Here is a 20,502-nt window from a genome sequence, read left to right as displayed (position 1 = left end):
AGGAATGTCCTGGGAGGAAACAGGGGCGGAAAAGGCGGGGAGAAGCCTCTGTGGGGCCTCTCTAGGAATGTCCTGGGAAGAAACAGGGCTGGAAAAGGCAGGGAGAAGCCTCTGCGGGGCCTCTCTAGGAATGTCCTGGGAGGAAACAGGGGCGGAAAAGGCGGGGAGAAGCCTCTGTGGGGCCTCTCTAGGAATGTCCTGGGAGGAAACAGGGACGGAAAAAGCAGGGAGAAGCCTCTGCGGGGCCTCTCTAGGAATGTCCTGGGAAGAAACAGGGCTGGAAAAGGCGGGAAGAAGCCTCTGTGGGGCCTCTCTAGGAATCTCCTGGGAGGAAACAGGGCCTCCACCCTCCCTGTGGTTTCCCCAATCGCACACATTATTTGCTTTTGCATTGATAACTATGGGGAAAATTGCTTCTTCTTACAAACTTTTCTACTTAAGAACCTGATCATGGAACGAATGAAGTTCGTAAGTAGAGGTACCACTGTACTACCTCTGCTTTGAATAGTATATAACTTGGCAATTCCTACTTATAAACTCTTTTATCTTTCAGAATTATAGAGTTTGATCTTAAGTGTTACCTTATAAGAAATCTGACTAGTTTCAGCCCTGTGCTATGTTTAACATTTACTGTATAATGTCTGAGTCATATAAGAAGTCTCCCATGGCTACATACTTACACCTCTGGCTCAAAGGTAATACAAAGAAGGCACGGGTGCAAATTCATACTGAAAATCGTGCTATGGGAGGGCAGTGGTTACCACTAAAGAGGACATTTCTGAATCCAAGGAAAACACACAAGATCTGATTGTATTTATGGAGGTACGATTGAGATTTGCCGTTCTCCTGTAAAGGAACACTAGTTTTTTCAAGTGGGATGGCGCTGACATCTCACTCTCCCCTTTCATCTCTTTCTATGATTGTACAGCAAATAAATGATGTCAAGTCAAGGCCCAGTGCCATCTTTTCCGTTTACGCATACACTTTATATTCCCGAGCTTCTGAATCTCAAAAGCTGCTTTTTTAAAAGTTTGCACACTACAGGTATAAAGCAACCACACCTGTTAAGTGAAGTGGTCACTAAGTGTAACTGTAATCTTACTTCCTTTTCCTTTACATAGAAACAAAGAAGTCTGACGGCAGAAAAAGACCTCCTGGTCCATCTAGTCTGCCCTTATACTATTTTCTGTATTTTATCTTAGGATGGATATATGTTTATCCCAGGCATGTTTAAATTCAGTTACTGTGGATTTACCAACCACGTCTGCTGGAAGTTTGTTCCAAGGATCTACTACTCTTTCAGTAAAATAATATTTTCTCATGTTGCTTTTGATCTTTCCCCCAACTAACTTCAGATTGTGTCCCCTTGTTCTTGTGTTCACTTTCATATTAAAAACACTTCCCTCCTGGACCTTATTTAACCCTTTAACATATTTAAATCTGCAAATGTAGTAAATATGGGATAAACATATATCCATTTGGAATACTGTGTTCAGTTCTGGAGACCTCACCTACAAAAAGATATTGACAAAATTGAACGGGTCCAAAGACGGGCTACAAGAATGGTGGAAGGTCTTAAGCATAAAACATATCAGGAAAGACTTAATGAACTCAATCTGTATAGTCTGGAGGGCAGAAGGAAAAGGGGGGACATGATCGAAACATTTAAATATATTAAAGGGTTAAATAAGGTCCAGGAGGGAAGTGTTTTTAATAGGAAAGTGAACACAAGAAAGGGGACACAATCTGAAGTTAGTTGGGGGAAAGATCAAAAGCAACATGAGAAAATATTATTTTACTGAAAGAGTAGTAGATCCTTGGAACAAACTTCCAGCGGACGTGGTAGATAAATCCACAGTAACTGAATTTAAACATGCCTGGGATAAACATATATCCATCCTAAGATAAAATACAGGAAATAGTATAAGGGCAGACTAGATGGACCATGAGGTCTTTTTCTGCCGTCAGACTTCTATGTTTCTATATGAGGACTGGTTGCAAAGTTATTCTTTTTCATCGCCACTGTAACTACAAATGGTTGCTGTACAAGGCAGCCGCCAAACAAGGACTACCTATGCACATTTTGTCTATGATCAGTTAATGTTGGTTTCATTGTGCTTATCTAACTAAGAATCTATTTCACAGTTTGCATTTTGTACCTTCCTGAGATACTGTTTTCCCTCCTCCTTTGCTGCAAATTGCCAGGCAACACTGGTAACTGTCTAGGACAGGGCTCTCCAACCTTGCAACTTTAAGCCTTGCGGACTCCAACTCCCAGATTTCCCCAGCCAGGCTTAAAGTTGCCAAAGTTGGACATTTCTGGTCCAGGATATAGATTTAATATTTTAAAGTAAATAAAGCATATGATAAATAAGTCTAATATAGTACATTTCCCAAATGTATGAACTTTTGATCTTAAAAGATGACAATTAGCAGTGGTTCTCCCAAATTTTCCCCCAAGATACTTTTGGCTGAGGATCATGGGACCTTCTGCCTCCCTTTTTTATAGCCTTTACAACAAGTTTGCAATCTTGTAAGAGGTTAGTGATTTGATGAAAAAAAATGTAAAGTTTACATAAATCTACAGTCTATAGTCTATGATTTTGAGGGATCATGTTTTCGGTGATGGTGGTGCTAAAAAAAAGAGAAAAGGGCTGGAAACTCCTTCCGTCCACTTAAGTCAATAAAATATGTTTCTTGGAAAAATGTAGTTTCCACAATGGGTTTTTCAAGAAAATGAGGCTGGAGTGGGTAAAGTGAAATAACCCTATGACAGAATAAGTGCCTATGTCATTTTTGTAACCACATGGGCAACTTCTAACTCCATTCACTAAAAATGCTCAATGAAGAGTTTTTATCTGGCCTGCTTCTTCCTCGTCCTGTTCTATGTGTCTCCCCAACCAGCCCGACTGCCTGCCAGTTGCTTTTGTCATATATGGACCTGCATAGCCCCAAGGGACCATCATAAGTTGTTCAGAATCTAGCAGCCCAATGGACTTGATGGCTTATGACTTCTGCCGCACGAATCCCAGCGGCCAGTTAGGTCCCACAGAGTGGGTCTTCTCCGGGTCCCGTCAACTAAACAATGTCGCTTGGCGGGACCCAGGGGAAGAGCCTTCTCTGTGGCGGCCCCGGCCCTCTGGAACCAATTCCCCCTAGAGATTAGAATTGCCCCCACCCTCCTTACCTTTCGTAAGCTACTTAAAACCCACCGCTGCCGCCAGGCATGGGGGAATTCAGACTTCTTCTCCCCCTAGCCGTTACAATGGTATGCATGGTATGTTTGTATGTGTGTTTGGTTTTGTATATTAAGGGGTTTTAATTTGCTTTTAGTATTGGATTATTATTATATACTGTCTATGATTGCTGTTAGCCGCCCCGGGTTTTCGGAGAGGGGCGGCATATAAATCCAATAAACTTGAACTTGAAACTTATTAGGTAAGAAGGCTAGATTTACAAATGTCCAGGAGATTCCCCTGCAGATGCTTTGGAAGACGGTGAAATATTAACGGCGATCTACTATTAGAATTCATTTCAAATATTACTGTGTTTTCCCCTGGCAATCAAATGAGATTGGCCAAAGGAATGAGAAGGTGTCCTAGTACAACTTTTACTTTTTTTTTTTTTAAACCCAACCTCTCCTGTTATGTATGTTTAGCAAACCAAAATCAAGAGGGATCGTGTAATGATAAAACCTGCCCTGTTGTGTTTTGATCAGGCAAGATCCGTAAAGTTTCTTATAAAGTTAAACTTCATTAAAAAAAAATAAATCAGCCCTCCTTTCACTGCTGCCCAATGCATGAGAGATAGTTTAAGACAGGGGTCTCCAATCTTGGCAACCTTGGGTCTTTGTGAGCTGCCCCGGGTGTCCGGAGATGGGCGGCATACAAGTCTAATAAATAATAATAATAATAACAACAACAACTTTAAGTCTGGTGGACTTCAACTCCCAGAATTCTGGGAGTTGAAGTCCTCCAAGGTTGGAGACCACTGGCTTAAGGTATACTCTCAATCAGCTTACACAGGTCGCAGCCCATTGGAATCCGTCTCTCGGGTCAACCCCCAGAAATGAACCTGTGGTCATCCCCCCTTTTCCCCCCCAGTTCACATCCATTCCTGTGGAGATGGAGCACAATCCTTAGATATCTATCTTTTACTCTGTTATTTCAGCAGGATTCCTAGCAAGGAGCTCTCTATTCTTTCCAAATTATATACAGTGTTCCCTCGATTTTCGCGGCTTCAAACTTAGCGAATAGCCTAGACCACGGTTTTTCAAAAAACATTAATTAAAAAATACTTCGCGGGTTTTTTTCTATACCACAGTTTTTCCTGCCCGATGACATCATACGTCATCGCCAAACTAATAATTTTTGCAAATAAATAACAAAAAAAATAATTATTGTTAATAAATAATTATGTTTATAAATATCAGGATCACTAAGTGTCTTATTCAATGGTGAGTACCAGTAATAATGGTGAGTAAATGGTTGTTAAGGGAATGGGAAATGGTAATTTAGGGGTTTAAAGTGTTAAGGGATGGCTTGGGATACTGTTCATAGCCAAAAATGGTGTATTTACTTCCGCATCTCTACTTTGCAGAAATTTGACTTTCGCGGGCGGTCTCGGAACGCATCCCCTGCGAAAATTGAGGGAACACTGTACTGAACACCAAGCAGACAACTTAACCAGACACAGACACCGTTCTCTTTGGACAGTGTCTCCTATCTAGACCAACATAGATGCCAAAAGAAAAGCTGGAGGCCACTGCCTCGTGACTCACCTCTCTGCCTGCCTTGGATGCTGCGCAAAGCCAAGATGTTCTGCTCATCCGAAAGGAACTGCTTCATTTTATGGAATGGCTCCTTGCCTCTGACGGTCAGCTTGTTCCACGGTTTAGGTCGAGCCAGAATCTCACTCACAGATCCTTGAGAAAGTCCCAAGACGTAGTGTCCAAAGATCCGCTGTCCGATATTGTGCTTGATCAGTTGCTCTTTGACCTGTCGTGCAATTTCGGCGGTATCCATCTCCTCCCCTTCGGAGGTGCTGCCGGTGCTTTCTGATTGGTTGGGCGATGGGGCCATGCCGTTGACGTCGGGGCTTTGTTGCAAGGGGCTTTGGGAAGATATGGAGTTTGTGCTGTAGGGACCTACTGAAAAAATCATACTTGTGCTTCCCGCTTCCTGCATTGCCTTGGTGTAGAAGGACTGCATAAGTTGGCGCTGGAGGAGAGAGTTTAGTGCAAATTTTCCCGTAGAAGCCAGGGGTAAGCCGGGGCTTGCCAAGGACGAGCTGAAAAAGTCTTGACTTAAACCCGTTGGTGAGAACTGGTGTGTACCATTAGTATTGGAAGCCTGCTCCCCTGCGTTGCGGGGCAACTGAGGAGGAGGGGAGGCCGGCAAGGTTGCAGGACGCTGACTCTCAGGCTGGTCTTTCCCTTTTCTCCTGGCTGACCCTACAAGGAAGGTCAAACATAATGCATTATGGGGGATCAAAAAGAAGGGGGGAAACCAAGACCAAAATGCAGAGCTTGCCCCACCAAAGGGAAAAATAGTGCAGGTTGCGTTTTTGTTTTGTTCTTGAAATAAGGGCCAATGAAGAAAGTGGTTTGGGTTTTTGTTTTTTTGTTTTGTTTGTTTCTTTTTTTAAATTTCAATAAGCCAAACAAGGCCCCCAAGACAAACAACATGCATTTCATGTTTGCACCTTTCTTGTATGTTGCAGCCTGGAGAATTCCCCCTTCCAAATATTAGCAGTAGAACAATGACATGAAGTGCCAGTTACGTAATTCTTTTGTTTGGGTTTAAAATTCATTGACGCATACACAAAAAATTACTTTGGTTCCTTGCACATTTCAGTCGTTCCAAACCCCTACACACACACACACACACACACACAAATACACACACAGGAACAGACCTTGTTTGAGCCCAAATGCAGCAAACATTTATCAAGGCTAGACGAAGCACACGCGAGACACAGAAACCATTGTTCAAAGGGAGCCACGGAAGAACACAGGAACTGCGCACGAGGCAGCAATCACCCAACTGCCCATTGACACATTAGGCACCGGCCCTGGAAACCTTACTTGAAAAAAGAAGAAGAGAAGAAAAAACCCCCCAACCAAACTCCAGGAAATTCCATTTATTTGGAGACCCCGCTTGTATTGTCTACTTATGGCAAAGCAAAGCATCCCTGCCAAACAAAACACGTTAAGCAGCCAAAGGAAGCCAAAATTCACCGCTTAATGGAAATAAAGGCAGTCAGGATTTGGGTGAACGAATCAGCTACGAAAACAAGGCAGGGTCTCCTTGGAACGCCAACCTGCGTTTCGGGAAAGGTGTGCATAGGAAATAAAGTCACGGTCAGACTAAACGGATAAAAAGGAAGGCAGGGTCCGATGCTGCTCATCCCCACATATGAGACCATTTCTCCCTCTTAACCTTGACCATTTTCCGAAGGGGCCCCAAAGTCTTCGTTTATTATCTGTAGTATAAGAGAGAACTCCCAGCATAAGACAGGATCCTTGCTGACCATTCGTCTTTCTGTCATGCAGTGGCCTTGGGTTCAACCCCCCCCGCCCCATCCTCATCTCCTGAGAGCAAGCACAGCCTAAAACAGTCATTACCTATTTTGCTCCCCTCCACTTACCGCTCAGGTCACTGTTTGTGATCCGCAGCGTGGCATTTTCCGACTGCAGCAGGCGGTTTTTCTCCAGCAGTAAGACCTCCAGTGGTTTTGATGCAGCATCCTATGGAGATGTAGAGAGAACAAAGAGAAAGAATGGGAAGTGGTTCAAGGTGATGTCTCGGGACGACAGGGTGGGGATTCAAGAGGGTGCAGAATCTTCTAGTGCAGTGGTTCTCAAGCTGGGGGTCGAACGACTGTTTCACAGGAATGAATCTATCTATCTATCTATCTATCTATCTATCTATCTATCTATCTATCAATCATCTATCTATCAATCATCTATCTATCTATCTATCTATCTATCTATCTATCATCTATCTATCTATCTATCTATCTATCTATCTATCATCTATCCACCTATCCACCTATCCACCTATCCACCTATCCACCTATCCACCTATCCATCTATCTATCTATCTATCTATCTATCTATCTATCTATCTATCTATCTATCTATCTATCTATGATCTATCTATCTATCAATCATCTATCTATCTATCTATCAATCATCTATCTATCTATCTATCTATCTATCTATCTATCTATCTATCAATCATCTATCTATCTATCTATCTATCTATCTATCATCTATCTATCAATCATCTATTTATCAATCATCTATCTATCTATCTATCTATCTATCTATCTATCTATCTATCTATCATCTATCTATCAATCATCTATCTATCTATCTATCTATCTATCTATCTATCTATCTATCTATCTATCTATCATCTATCTATGATCTATCTATCTATCTATCTATCTATCTATCTATCTATCTATCTATCTATCATCTATCTATCAATCATCTATCTATCTATCTATCTATCTATCTATCTATCTATCTATCTATCTATCTATCTATCGGATTTATATGTCGCCCCTCTCCGCAGACTCGGGGCGGCTAGCAACAGCATATAATAATAATCCAATACTAAAAACAGTTAAAAAACCATTATTATAAAAACCAAACATACATACACATATACCATGCATAAAATTGTAGAGGCCTAGGAGAAAGAGTACCTCAATTCCCCCATGCCTGGCGGCAGAGGTGAGTTTTAAGCAGCTTACGAAAGGCAAGGAGGGTGGGGGCAACTGTGATATCTGGGGGGAATTGGTTCAAAAGGGTCGGGGCCGCCACAGAGAAGGCTCTTCCCCTGGGTCCTGCCAAACGACATTGTTTAGTTGACGGGACCCGGAGAAGGCCAAACTGGTCGCTGGGATTCGTGCGGCAGAAGGTGGTCTCGGAGATATTCTGGTCCGGTGCCATGAAGGGTTTTATAGGTCATAACCAACACTTTGAATTGTGACCGGAAACTGATCGGCAACCAATGCAGACTGCGGAGTGTTGGTGTGACATGGGCATATTTAGGAAAACTCAATTGTGCATTTAGGATTCAAACTTAAGGAGTTCTAGTTAGATGTTTTTAGAACAACATCCACACAACAAAAATGAAGTCAATGTGAAGAATCTGACACCCTTTAAAGTGTGTTGAGATGAGTTCGTGGAATTTTTAACATAGTGAGATAATTCTGGCAGTTGTAATGCCAGCAGACTAAGAGATGCCACACCAGGAAAGCTGTTGTACTTTTCAGATCAGGGTGATGGTTCAAATTGCCAAAAAACCCATTTCTCTTTGAAACTGATATTAAGAGAAATTGGAATTAAGTTCCCCAATATTTATGTTGTAAATAGTTTGGCATTGTTAATTATTATTCATTATTCATATAATCAGATCAATGTTCATACAACAGTGGAAATAATTGTGTTAGCGGACGAAGGAGAAAAATACAACCTCTTTGGCTATCTGCATTAACACCTTAAGATTTCATAAAGTTCATCTTAATCACAATTTTCCAAACAGTTATCTATTTGGATAATTTTAATCATTCTAACAATTATCATACATCTTGCATGGCTAGTGTCACAATGATAGTCCTGTTGAAATCTTTCCACAAATGATGTGTAATTATGATTAAATCATCACTAGTTAGGATGTTACTGTGCTATTCATGGAGGAGGCATTCAGCCCAAGGTTTCAAACATTACGTTTCATACAGTTGGGTCTGATCCATCTTATAAATCCATGGTCATTGAAGGAGCTTGTGATTTAGGGAAGTTCTAGGCCACAAGTTCCAATTTCCAATTCTTGTTTTCATTTCTGCATTATTTTCCTTTGTAATTTTTACTTATTTATTAAATTTATTTGCCACCCATCTCATTTCAAAGCAACTCTGGACAGCTTATGGGATTCAGCTGGTTCAGACCAGTTTGGGCGAACTGGTAGGGGCGACCTGCCGGTGGGTCTGCCCACCCGCCTCCAATCCCGTCCACGTTTCTTCAACACTCCGTGGCTTGCATTGGCTGCCGATCAGTTTCTGGCCACAATTCAAAGTGTTGGTTATGACCTTTAAAGCCCTGCATGGCAATGGACCAGATTACCTCCGGAACCGCCTGCTACCGCACGAATCCCAGCGACCGATAAGGTCCCACAGAGTTGGCCTTCTCCGGGTCCCATCGACTAAACAATGTCGTTTGGCGGGCCCCAGGGGAAGAGCCTTCTCTGTGGCGGCCCCGGCCCTCTGGAACCAACTCCCCATAGAGATTAGAACTGCCCCCACCCTCCCTGTCTTTCGTAAACTACTCAAGACTCATTTATACCGCCAGGCATGGGGGATTTAAGATAGCTCTTCCCCCTAGGCCATTACAAGTTATGCATGGTATGTTTGTGTGTGTGTATGTTTGGTTTTATAATAGGGGTTTTTAGTTGTTTTTATTATTGGATTGTACATATTGTGTTTATTATTGTTGTTAGCCGCTCTGAGTCTGCGGAGAGGGGCGATATACAAATCCAATAAATAATAATAATAATAATAATAATAATAATAATAATATTGCTGTGTTTTGTGACACCGCACGCATGCGCAGATGGCACACCCAAGTGAATTGCCATGGGTTTTGACGCAGCATGCATATGCGTGCGCTTACATTCTCAATTTTGGCCGAACCAGTTGTTAAATTATATGAAGCCCACCTCTGCTTAAACGTACCAATATCCTATACCAGAAAGAAAATAGCACCCACACTGTGAGTACCAACTAACACAGAAAGTTAAGATTTTCCCGTAAAAGAAAAAAACAAACAATAGCTGTGATCGCTTACAATTCCTACAAACTCTTACTATATGTATTTGGATAGCCAGTTCTCAATCCAAATGAACATTGAAGAAAAAAATCTATCCAGCTTTGCTCTACCAGAAAATCGAATGAATTACCTGGATGCTTGAGCCATCAGATGGCGAAAACTCCATGGATTTCAGGATGCTGCAAAGTGGAAAAAGAGAAGTTACATTTTCCGCTCTGTCCTTTCCTAGGAGCTTTACTAAAGGGCATTAACGCTGTAATTTTCAGCTCTCCAGGAACACCCTAAGTGATAACTTTAACAACTTTTCTTTGGAATCATATAATCTGATAATGAATATAGAATAAGTACTAATGCTAGTTATTGCAGGAAAGCATCCTCTCAAATGTCCCCTAAATCACTGCACAGTGAGGTTCCGCCAGGCTCATTTGTAACATAAATTTAAAGGTTAATAAGGATATAGCATTTTAAACTGTCAGAAACAATATAAATTTATACGTATGTCACTTGAAGGGAAAGAGGGAACGCAGTCGCAATAAAATGGCCCAAAACCAAGACAAACAAGCAAATCATTACCACCATCATCATAAATGAATGTGAAATGTGAAATCTATGTAAAATGCTCTAACTCGCTTATCAAGAAAATTATAGTACACACAAATTATTTTGCATAACCCAACACATTGTAGGCTTTTCATAGGCATTTTTTTTCATTTAAAAAACCAATTGCTCCAAGGGGATAGGACAAAACCTAGAAGGGTCATTAAACATTAAAATCATTTCCAGAAACATTAAAATCATTTCTGGAATAGCAGTTGTATTCTTCTTGAGGCAGCGAAACCAAGTGACACCATAAAGACTCACACACTTAACGCAAAAGCTTTTGTGAACAATCATGAGACACAGGAATATACAGTAGTACCTCGTGATACGAACCCCTCGTCTTACGAACTTTTCGAGATACGAACCCGGGGTTCGAGATTTTTGTGCCTCGTCTTACAAACTTTTTTCGCCTTAAGAACCCACCGCTGCGAAGGTCGAACCCAGAAGTTCAGCAAAGGTTTGGGTTCGGTGTTCAGGTTCAGCCGATAAGCGCCGCCGCCCAGCTGTCACCTTTTGAAACAGCCAGGGGGGGGGGGGAAGGGAGGCTTCTTGGCGTTCTCCTGAATGCCAAACCCGGATGTTCGGCAAACGTTCAGGTTCAGGAGGCCGCCGAGAAGCGCCGCCGCTTGGCTGTCATCTTTGCAGAAGAGCAGCGGAGCTGTCGGCCGGTCAGGAGGCTCAAATGGAGGTGGGGAATCCCAATAGGGAATTCCATGGGCAGAGCTTTGACGTCACGAAGACATTCTTCCTGGCCGGCCAAAACGTGGACTCCAGGAAGAATGTCTTTGTGACGTCAAAGCTCCGCCCATGGAATTCCCTATTGGGATTCCCCACCTCCGTTTGAGCCTCCCGACCAGCCGACAGATCTTCTGTAAAGGTGACAGCCGGGTGGCGGTGCTTCTCGGCGGCCTCCCGAACTCGAACGCCGAACCCAAACTTTTGCTGAACTTCCGGGTTTGGCGTTCGGGAGAATGCCGAGAAGCCCCTGAGCTGTTTCAAAAGGTGACAGCTGGGCGGCGGCGCCCAGCGGAGCACTTTTTTGCTATTTTTTTTCCTTGCACACATTAATCCATTTTACATTGTTTCCTATCGGAAACATTGTTTCGTCTTATGAACTTCCTCCTGGAACCAATTAAGTTCGCAAGACGAGGTATCACTGTATGTGCCTTTGTGTACATTGTATACAATATGTACAGAAGCAAGTGGCTAGGGTTGTGGGATTCCATTTTCACACACAACTACAATATAGCCTATCTGATCCATCCATTCCCATTTTAGCTACTTTGGATTTAATTAATCTACAGATAAAGAGAAATTTCCTTTGCAGCAAGATAGACCCTTCTTGGAGAATGTATCACATTTCTGGATTTAAAATAAGATACAAGATTTTAACAATTCAAGATTTGGGGGCCAAAAAACCACCCAATGATTGTGGAAAGTTTAAAATGAACAAAGCATACAGTAACATTTTATTTTCGCTATTTTTATTTTTGCTGAAAGTACTTTTGTATAAATTTGAATTAAACTAGACAAATGGACCAGACTGTCAGGCCAAAGCCATCATTTTGAGTTGGAGACTTTGGCCTGCCACAAGTAGAATAGTACTGTGGGAATTGGGGAGGGATGATTGCATGAGAGGGAAAAATACTAGCCACAACAAATTCTTTCCAGAGATTCAAGGTCATCTTTTGTTCAGCACCAGCTGGAAGTTCATGGGAGGATCTCGGACACTGAAAGAACCAGAGTGGTCCATGTGATGAACTTGTGGCTGTGGGGAAAAGGGATGAACCTTAACCTGCGTGGAAAACTGTAGGAAAAGTTAGCATCGGGTTGCCTACAGTTCATGGCTAACATGACTTTATTAATAAATCGGAACTTGGAAAAAGGCCAAAGTTTTGGACTCTGATTTATTCTCTGATGTTAATTGGAATGTTGACATTGTGGGAATGCTTTCTTTTCACGTCTAAATAATGCAAGAAATTGGTGGATTTTACCAAACAAAAGGTCAGGTAATATGATCCAGGCTCTGATATTTTGTTGTTATGGAGATGTGGAATGTGATGTGGTTTGAAGCGGTGGAATGTGTCATCAGAGATGAAACTGTTAAAGGCATAGAAAGATGAAAGAGGGGGAAAAAAAAGAGAGGAAGTTTGTTTCTTTCCTCTGCCAGAGTTATTTCTATCTTTAGACCAGGGGTCCCCAAACCAGACTTAGTAAACAGTTTGATAGTGTTGAGGGAATAATTTCTTTAGCAGAGAATGATGGTGTTCAGGAAAAAAACCTGTTCTTGTGTCTAGCTGTTCTGGTGTAGTTTTGAGGGTAGGAGTTGAAGCAGTTTGTGTCCAGGAAGGTGAGTAAAAGGAAATTTAGAAGAGATTCAAATGGAGGTGTCAGAAGGGACACAAAAACTGCAACAGATATACGACTGAAACGGGAGGAAAAAGGTCATGTAACTTTGTTTTTATATATGCCAAGTAGAGCAAAATTATTATATTAGCAAAAGCGGAAAAAAACTTATCCACATAGGGGGAATGATTGGTGAGGGAGACGGAATTTGCAGAGATGGATAAATTAAGGAACAATACATATATATATGTAGATTGTTCTGAGTTCGGGTTTTGCCCCATGTAATATTTTGAGTGTCTATGCGACGTTTCGGTGAAATCACATTCACCATCATCAGGCTGAAGTTATAAGCTTCGTGTTGCTGTAGATATAGTTTGTTTGCAACTGCCATTTGTTCCTTATAAATAGTGGTGGGGGTGGAGATTTGGTTTGAATGTAGCAAATAGATTGGGTGGCTATGTTTTAATGATTTGATTGGTTGGTGGAATCACATTTAGTTGAAGGATTGACATGGTGATGATTATGATATGTTTTTTTGTTTAGGGCTGGTTTCAAATTTTCTGGTAGGCGGGATGTGTCATCACGTTTATTCATGCTGAGGGGGTGTTTTTCTATCTCTATGGCTCCCATGATTATTCTTTTATATACGTGTTCTGTTTTGGAAAGTAATTTAGTTTTTTCAAAGTCAATTTCATGTCCTGTTTTTTTAATGTGCTGGACAAGGGAGGAAATTTTTTCTTCTTTTTTGATTGCATTTTTATGTTCTGCAATGCGTGCGTTTATTCTTCGATTAGTTTGTCCAATGTATGTGGCTACACATGTTTTGCATGGTATTTCATAGATGTGCATGTGCAGCCACATACATTAGACAAACTAATCGAAGAATAAATTCAAATTCAGCAAAAAAACATGTGACATATATATATGGGGGGGGGGGAGTCCACTATGTATATTCATTCTTGTGAACTTTTTGAATGAAAGAGGGGAAAATGAATTTATGATCTACATATTGAATTAGGGGGAAAAGATAATAGAAAAAGAAGCAATTGTTTTTGTAATCATGGAGTAACAGGTAATATTGTATTTATAACTGTGATTTATATTATATAGCAGGGTGTCCAACCTGGCATCTTTAGGGCCTGTGGACCTCAAGTCCCAGAATTCCCCAGCCAGTCGTTTGGGAATTTTGGGAGTTGATGTCCACAGCTCTTAAAATTGCCAAGTTTGGACACCCCTGTTTGTAAAGGAAATTGGAAGCAATTTCTTTCTATTTTTTCTTTTTGCATTCTTGACTTTTTCTTTATTCCCCTTCTTTCTTTTTGTATTAGTTCTTGTTTTTTTCTTCTGTTTAAAATTCTTAATAAATATATACTATACCATACTGTGTACAGTTCCACTCGCTTAATCTTTGTATATTTGTGTGTGTGTGTGCGCGTTTGTATGAATATACACAAAGATTAAGTGGGTGGAAGTGTTCCCAGCATGGTCAACAGAAAACACAAAGTAGATAGTATAGACCAGTGATAATTACTTTCTTGACAATGGACGTTCACAAAACAGTTATTCAGTGTGACACATTCTAGCACCAGTGAGCCATTTAATACATGCAGTGTGATGAAAAATGCCCTCTGTGTAACCCTTGGAAAATAGTGTTAAATCTCCAAATGAATGAATTTCAACTCAATGGTTTCATATAAAATCAATCTTTGGCATTTCTTTTCTCAGGGACAAACATCTTGAGATATTAAACCAGAGAGAGTTAAGCCAAGAGTCCCCAAACATGGCAACTTTAGGACTTGTGGACTTCAACTCCCAGAATTCTGGGAGTTGAAGTCGACAAGCCTTAAAGTTGCCAAGTTTTAAGACCTCTGGTTTAAGTGTTTCCTTCTTTGTATTTGAACATGGCTCATTTTTGACATCAGAAATGAATCCATTTATTTTTTTGAATGAAGCCTGGGTTCCTTTGTTTCAGAGGGTTTCTACAGACAAATGGGCATTATCTCATCCTGGAATATAAAACAGCATATGAAAAGGGTACTGCCAGTGGACAATATGAAAGAATAGATAGGAGGACAGAGATGGTATGAGTTACCCTAGGGGTAAAATGGTAGGATTTTATATTTATTTATAATAAACAAAATCAGTAAATAAATCTGGGTCCCGTTAAAACATTTTTAGAGGCCTGGTAGGAAAGATTCATCCTTCATTTCACATGGTTTCCTTCCAAAAGAAATATTTCTGCTTTCTTCGTAAAACCCCTACAATTTTACTTGGCAGATCAACTCTAATGGGTCTTTCGACAGTGCCTATGTGAAGTCTAAGCAAGTCCATGATGCGGCTGACAAGCTTAGCAAGTTTAAATGTGACCTACAGCAAAAAAATTGTAGCAAGGAGTTGCCCTCTTTGAGGTTTTAGCCAGTCCAGGTTACAGGTTTGCTTTCCCCCCAAGCTTTCCCAGTCTGGTCTGCCTCCCCTCCGCCATCTCTTTAAAACTTCACTCATCAGTCAGTGTTTTCTGACAACTGGGCATATCCAATCCTTATTCAATTACTTGGGAAGTTACCGTATATACTCGAGTATAAGTCGGGTTTTTTTAGCCCAAAAATGGGCTGAAAAACCCGACCTCGACTTATAATCGGGTGACTGACATGTCACCACAAGAGGGCGCAAGCGGCTGAGGGAAAGACAGCCGTCTGCCTTTGCTTCAGCTAGAAAGAAGCGGCAACTGCCCGGTCAAGAAGCAAGAATCCACCTAGCCAAACGGCTTTTTTCTTGTTTAGCGCGGCGTTCAAGTGGTTGGCAGGTTCCTTTGCTTGCACGCAAGAGCCAACCACTCGAACGCCACGCTAAACAAGAAAAAAGCCGTTTGGCTAGGGGGTAGATTCTTGCTTCTTAACGGGGCAGTTGCCCCCTCTCCCAGAACTTCTTTGGAGCTGAAGCAAAGGCAGACGGCTGTCTTTCCCTAAGCCGCTTCCTGGAGACCGCTAAAGATATCGCTCTGGGAGAGGGGGCAACTGCCCGGTTAAGAAGCAAGAATTTCCCCCCCCCCAGCCAAACGGCTTTTTTCTTGTTTAGCGCGGCGTTCGAGTGGTTGGCTCTTGCGTGCAAGCAAAGGAACCTGCCAACCACTCGAACGCCACGCTAAACAAGAAAAAAGCCGTTTCGCTGGGGGGGGGGAATTCTTGTTTCTTAAACCGGGAGCAGTTGCCCCCTCTCCCAAAGCGATGTCCCAAAGCGGTCTCCGGGAAGCGACCGAGGGAAAGGCAATCGTCTGCCTTTCCTTCAGCTCAAAAGAGAAGGCAAATGCCCTGCCTTCCCCCAGCCGGTTAACCGAGCGCTTCAAGTTAACCGGCTGGGGGAAGGCGGGGCATTTGCCTCCTCTTTCGGGCTGAAGGAAAGGCAGACGATTGCCTTTCCCTCGGTCGCTTCCCGGAGACCGCTTTGGGACATCGCTTTGGGAGAGGCGGCAACTCCTCCCAGTTAAGAAGCAAGAATTCCCCCCCCCCCCCAGCCAAACGGCTTTTTTCTTGTTTAGCGCTGCGTTCGAGTGGTTGGCTCTTGCGTGCAAGCAAAGGAACCTGCCAACCACTCGAACGCCACGCTAAACAAGAAAAAAGCCGTTTCGCTGGGGGGGGGGATTCTTGCTTCTTAAACCGGGAGCAGTTGCCGCCTCTCCCAAAGCGATGTCCCAAAGCGGTCTCCGGGAAGCGACCGAGGGAAAGGCAATCGTCTGCCTTTCCTTCAGCCCGAAAGAGGAGGCAAATGCCCCGCCTTCCCCCAGCCGGTTAACTTGAAGCGCTCGGTTAACCGGCTGGGGGAAGGCAGGGCATTTGCCTTCTCTTTTGAGCTGAAGGAAAGGCAGACGATTGCCTTTCCCTCGGTCGCTTCCCGGAGACCGCTTTGGAACGTTGCTTTGCTTGCGCCTGCCTCTCCTACAGCGGAGAGAGGCGGCAAATGGCCAGCCCTTCCCCCACCCGCTTAGCTGAGCCCTTCGGGAAGGTGCCGCCTGTCTTCGCTGTAGGAAAGGCAGGCACATCCGAAGCGCGTGGGGAAGTGGCTGTGGGAGGCAACGACATTCCTAAGCCGGTGAGGTGTGGGGGGGGGGTGGCGAGAAGATAGAAGCAAGAATCCCCCCCCCAGCTTTTCCCCCCTCTCCCCGCAAGAAAAGGAGCCAGCCAAACACTCCAATGCCGCGCTAGAGGGGGGAAAAGCCGATGAGGTGTGTGTGGGGGGGTGGATTCTTGCTTGTCTTCTCAACACCCCCTCACCCCACCTCTCGGGAAGAGAGCAACAGGAAAGGACGCGGTTTTCTTCTGCCGGGTCGAGGACAAAGCGGGTGTTGAGGGCGGCGGCCGAGCAACATTTCAGCGGGGAGAAAACCCCAAGCTGAGAGTGCCTTTTAAAATCACTCTCCTCTCAGCCTCGGCAAGCTGCCGAGAAGTGGGGTTTTCGGAGTGGGGAGGCAAAAACGCTCAGAATGTCACCAACGAGGCATTTCTCCAAGGGGCGGGGGTCCCTAAACTTTCCTTTAACCCCAGCGGACACAAAGATGGGAATGCGTGGTCCTTGCCAGCCACCCATCTGCGGGGGCTGCCCCGCGCCAAGGCAGAATTAAATTCAACAACCAAAATATTATATTTTTAAAAAACATACTTTTTTGACAGTTTGTTTGCCTTTTAAGACATCTCTCTGGCTGTGCCTAATGTCAACAATAAAATTTTTTGCCAGGTGAATTTTTTTTTGCCAGATTAGCTATGGATCTCACTGAAGAAATTTTAAAGAATACTCAAAATGATTCTTCATTTGCTTTGTAACCTTAAATAAAAAAACAATACAGTATTGACTCTGTAATTTACCCGGGGAGGGGACAGGAGGGGGGCGCAGACAGACAGGAAAGGAAGACAGACAGACAGACAGACAGACAGACAGAGACCTATGACCACAATTGAGCTCAAAATTTGTTGTTAAGCAAAAGCATTGTTAAGTGAAAATCACCACATTTTACTCAATCCATGACATTTCCTAGCTCTAACAGTGATGTGCAAGCTAGGGAAGTACCGGTACATCTGAAGACATGTGTAATGTTCTAGTTATGGTTAACTGTGTGGCAGAAAGTGGACTCTGGGTTTGTTTTCCTATTACAGTGAGGTTGAATGTACCATATATAATTTTACAAGAGCTCTCTCTCTTTCTCTCTCTGTATATACACATACAGTTTATATAGTAGATAATGTACAGTATATTTTTGTGTGCCTGTGTGTAATATTTATTTACACATATGGCATATATACATAGAATTAAGTATATTTTGGATGTTCAGTAATTGTAAATATAGAGGGAAATTGTATCTCTTTGAGGCAAGGAGAGGTCAAGTATCCTAACCCTAACCCAAACCAGCAGGAGCAGGGGATTAAGGTATGGTAAGTACCTAGGTACTTGCAATTTTTTTGCCTATACCTGCCTTGGGGGATATATACCTGTTTACCCTCTTTTAAACTTACAGAGCTAGTTTACTGGCTTTCTTTGAAATAAATATTCTAAAATATTTAATCTACTGATGCCTCAATTGATGTAATTTTATTGGTTTCCATTTTTATAAGTTACCAGTAGCCGCTGCAATTTCCACCCTCGACTTATACAGGGGTTTATAAATTTTCCCAGTTTTTGTGGCAAAAGTAGGCGCCTCGACTTATAGTCGGAGCGACTTATACTCGAGTATATACGGGTACTTTCTGCTTTAAGAATTTACCCATTTTGGAGTCTGTCTGTAAATTCCACAAATCCTGACCACGTATGGTAATATTTTATTATTTTATACACTTATATAACATCTATTGGCCAAAGGTGACTCTAGGTGGTTCAGGATCATTCACTAAAAACGCCATCTAAAACATTAAAACAATAAATAGAGATCTTAAATTGAAAATTAAATTAAATTTTGGTTGCTTAACTGGTATTTGGAGACTTTGTCCTCTATTTGAACAAAAGGCACATTAAAATTAAGGACTCAAAGAGGCTCTCTTATATTTTCACAAAAATAATTACAGTATTCCATTAAGCGATTAAAGGCTATAGATCAGTGATGGTGGATCTTTTTTTCCCTTGGGTGTCGAAAAAGTGTGTGCGCGCACTATCATGCATGTGAGAGTGCCCACACCCATAATTCAATACCTGGGGAAGGCAAAAATGTCACGCTGAATATTGCCAGCCCCAGAGACATTTAATAATTAAAGAGTTAACTTTGTGTGCCTTACTAAGATCCTCCTATTATGATGTAATATCCTGCCAAATCTAACATCACTCCCTTCTTCTTCATCCTAAAACCCCATTCTCTCTTTACCTCTATCATGTGAAGCCATATTTGTTGTGTTGTCCCTCGAGACATGTTTTATTTTTCTACTTTTATAATAAAAGAAATCTTGTTTTGAACAAATGACTAAAGGCTTCATCCATCCCCTCCGCGGGGTTAATGTTCTAACGGACTTTAATCACTTACAAACCGCGACAAAAAACAGCTTCCCCCACCCAGTGGAGGCCAGAAATGGCCTGTTTCCCAACTTCTGGTGGGCCCAGTAGGCTCATGATTCGCCCTCTTCAATCTCCAAAGGCTTCCTTGGAGCCAGGGGAGGGTAAAAACACCCTTCCCCATCCCCCCAGAGACTCTCTGGAAGCCAAAACACCCTCCCAGAGCCTCTGTAAGAGCCAAAACTCAGCTGGCCAGCACACACATGCACACTGGAGCTGAGCTAGGGCAATGGCTCACGTGCCAGCAGATATGGCTCCATGTGCCACCTGGGGCATAGGTTCGCCATCACTGCTATAGACAATGTTCAAGACACATTTCCCAAAATTTCTTAGGAACTTCTGCATAATGTGATGTGTATGGGTACTGTAGTACTAAACTCCTTCAATATCACAGATTGAAAGCTTTAAATGACAAACGTTTTCTTTCTTTCTTTCTTTCTTTCTCTTGCTGAGTATAAATTGATCTTAGTTCAAAAACCATGTTAAACAGACAGACAGACACACCGACAGACACACCGACAGACACACAGATAGAATGGTAGGTAGATACACTTACTTTAATTCTTTCTTAACCTCATCATAGTCAGCTTGCACTTTCAGTTTTTCTTCCAGTTGCTTATAGGCAAAAAGGAAATGAAAAATATAATTTTGATTACATTTTTATTTTACAATGTGGCCCTCCTACAAAGCTAAGAAAAAATATAAAAAGGAAAAATTGTAAGATTAAATTTGTTTCAATCACAAAAATGAGAAAGGGCATGTCTTTCCTATTACCCACTATGATAGACAGATAGTTTTTGCTGCTTTTACTTAACCCTGCTGTTCTGTTCGGGTCGTATGTGACCCGAAGCCAAGTTTGAGTCCCTGTAAAAAAATTTCCCTGCATATCTGAAACTTGAAATTTCATGCTGGTTCATCATTTCAGGGGTTCTCTCTATGAGAATTTTTTTGGGGGGGTGGGGGGCTTAGTTTTTGCTGGGCAAAAAAAGTTACAAATCTTATGTTCCTGGGTCACCCTGACCCGGACCGAAAACTCTTCATTTGCAGTGCTTATGTTTGGTCTTTTTGAAAGCTTTTTTCACTTGGAAAGTAGTCTGAACATTTCTGCACACAATGATATGAAAATTGAAATGAAAAAAGTAAATCTTATTGGTTTATTTTGCGGATATAATGCACGCCCCCCCCCCGTTTTT

General features: G+C 42.3%; 1 protein-coding gene across 6 annotated transcripts in view; it reads right to left on the bottom strand.

The window, feature by feature from the left end:
• CUX1 (cut like homeobox 1) overlaps positions 1-20,502 on the bottom strand; it is a 538,811-nt gene that overhangs the window by 160,201 nt on the left and 358,108 nt on the right. For 5 of the 6 annotated variants that reach the window (XM_070735185.1, XM_070735184.1, XM_070735181.1 and 2 more), the window contains exons 12-15: positions 19,866-19,924; positions 9,969-10,017; positions 6,649-6,748; positions 4,781-5,452 (exon numbers count right to left, since the gene is read on the bottom strand). In XM_070735185.1, coding sequence (XP_070591286.1) covers positions 4,781-5,452; positions 6,649-6,748; positions 9,969-10,017; positions 19,866-19,924 — 880 coding nt within the window. The remainder of the gene's footprint in view (positions 1-4,780; positions 5,453-6,648; positions 6,749-9,968; positions 10,018-19,865; positions 19,925-20,502) is intronic. The other variant, XM_070735186.1, reaches the window with a different exon arrangement.

This window comes from Erythrolamprus reginae, chromosome 1, assembly GCF_031021105.1.
Source record: "Erythrolamprus reginae isolate rEryReg1 chromosome 1, rEryReg1.hap1, whole genome shotgun sequence".
NCBI lineage: Eukaryota > Metazoa > Chordata > Lepidosauria > Squamata > Dipsadidae > Erythrolamprus > Erythrolamprus reginae.
This window is presented reverse-complemented; position numbering and strand designations above follow the sequence as displayed.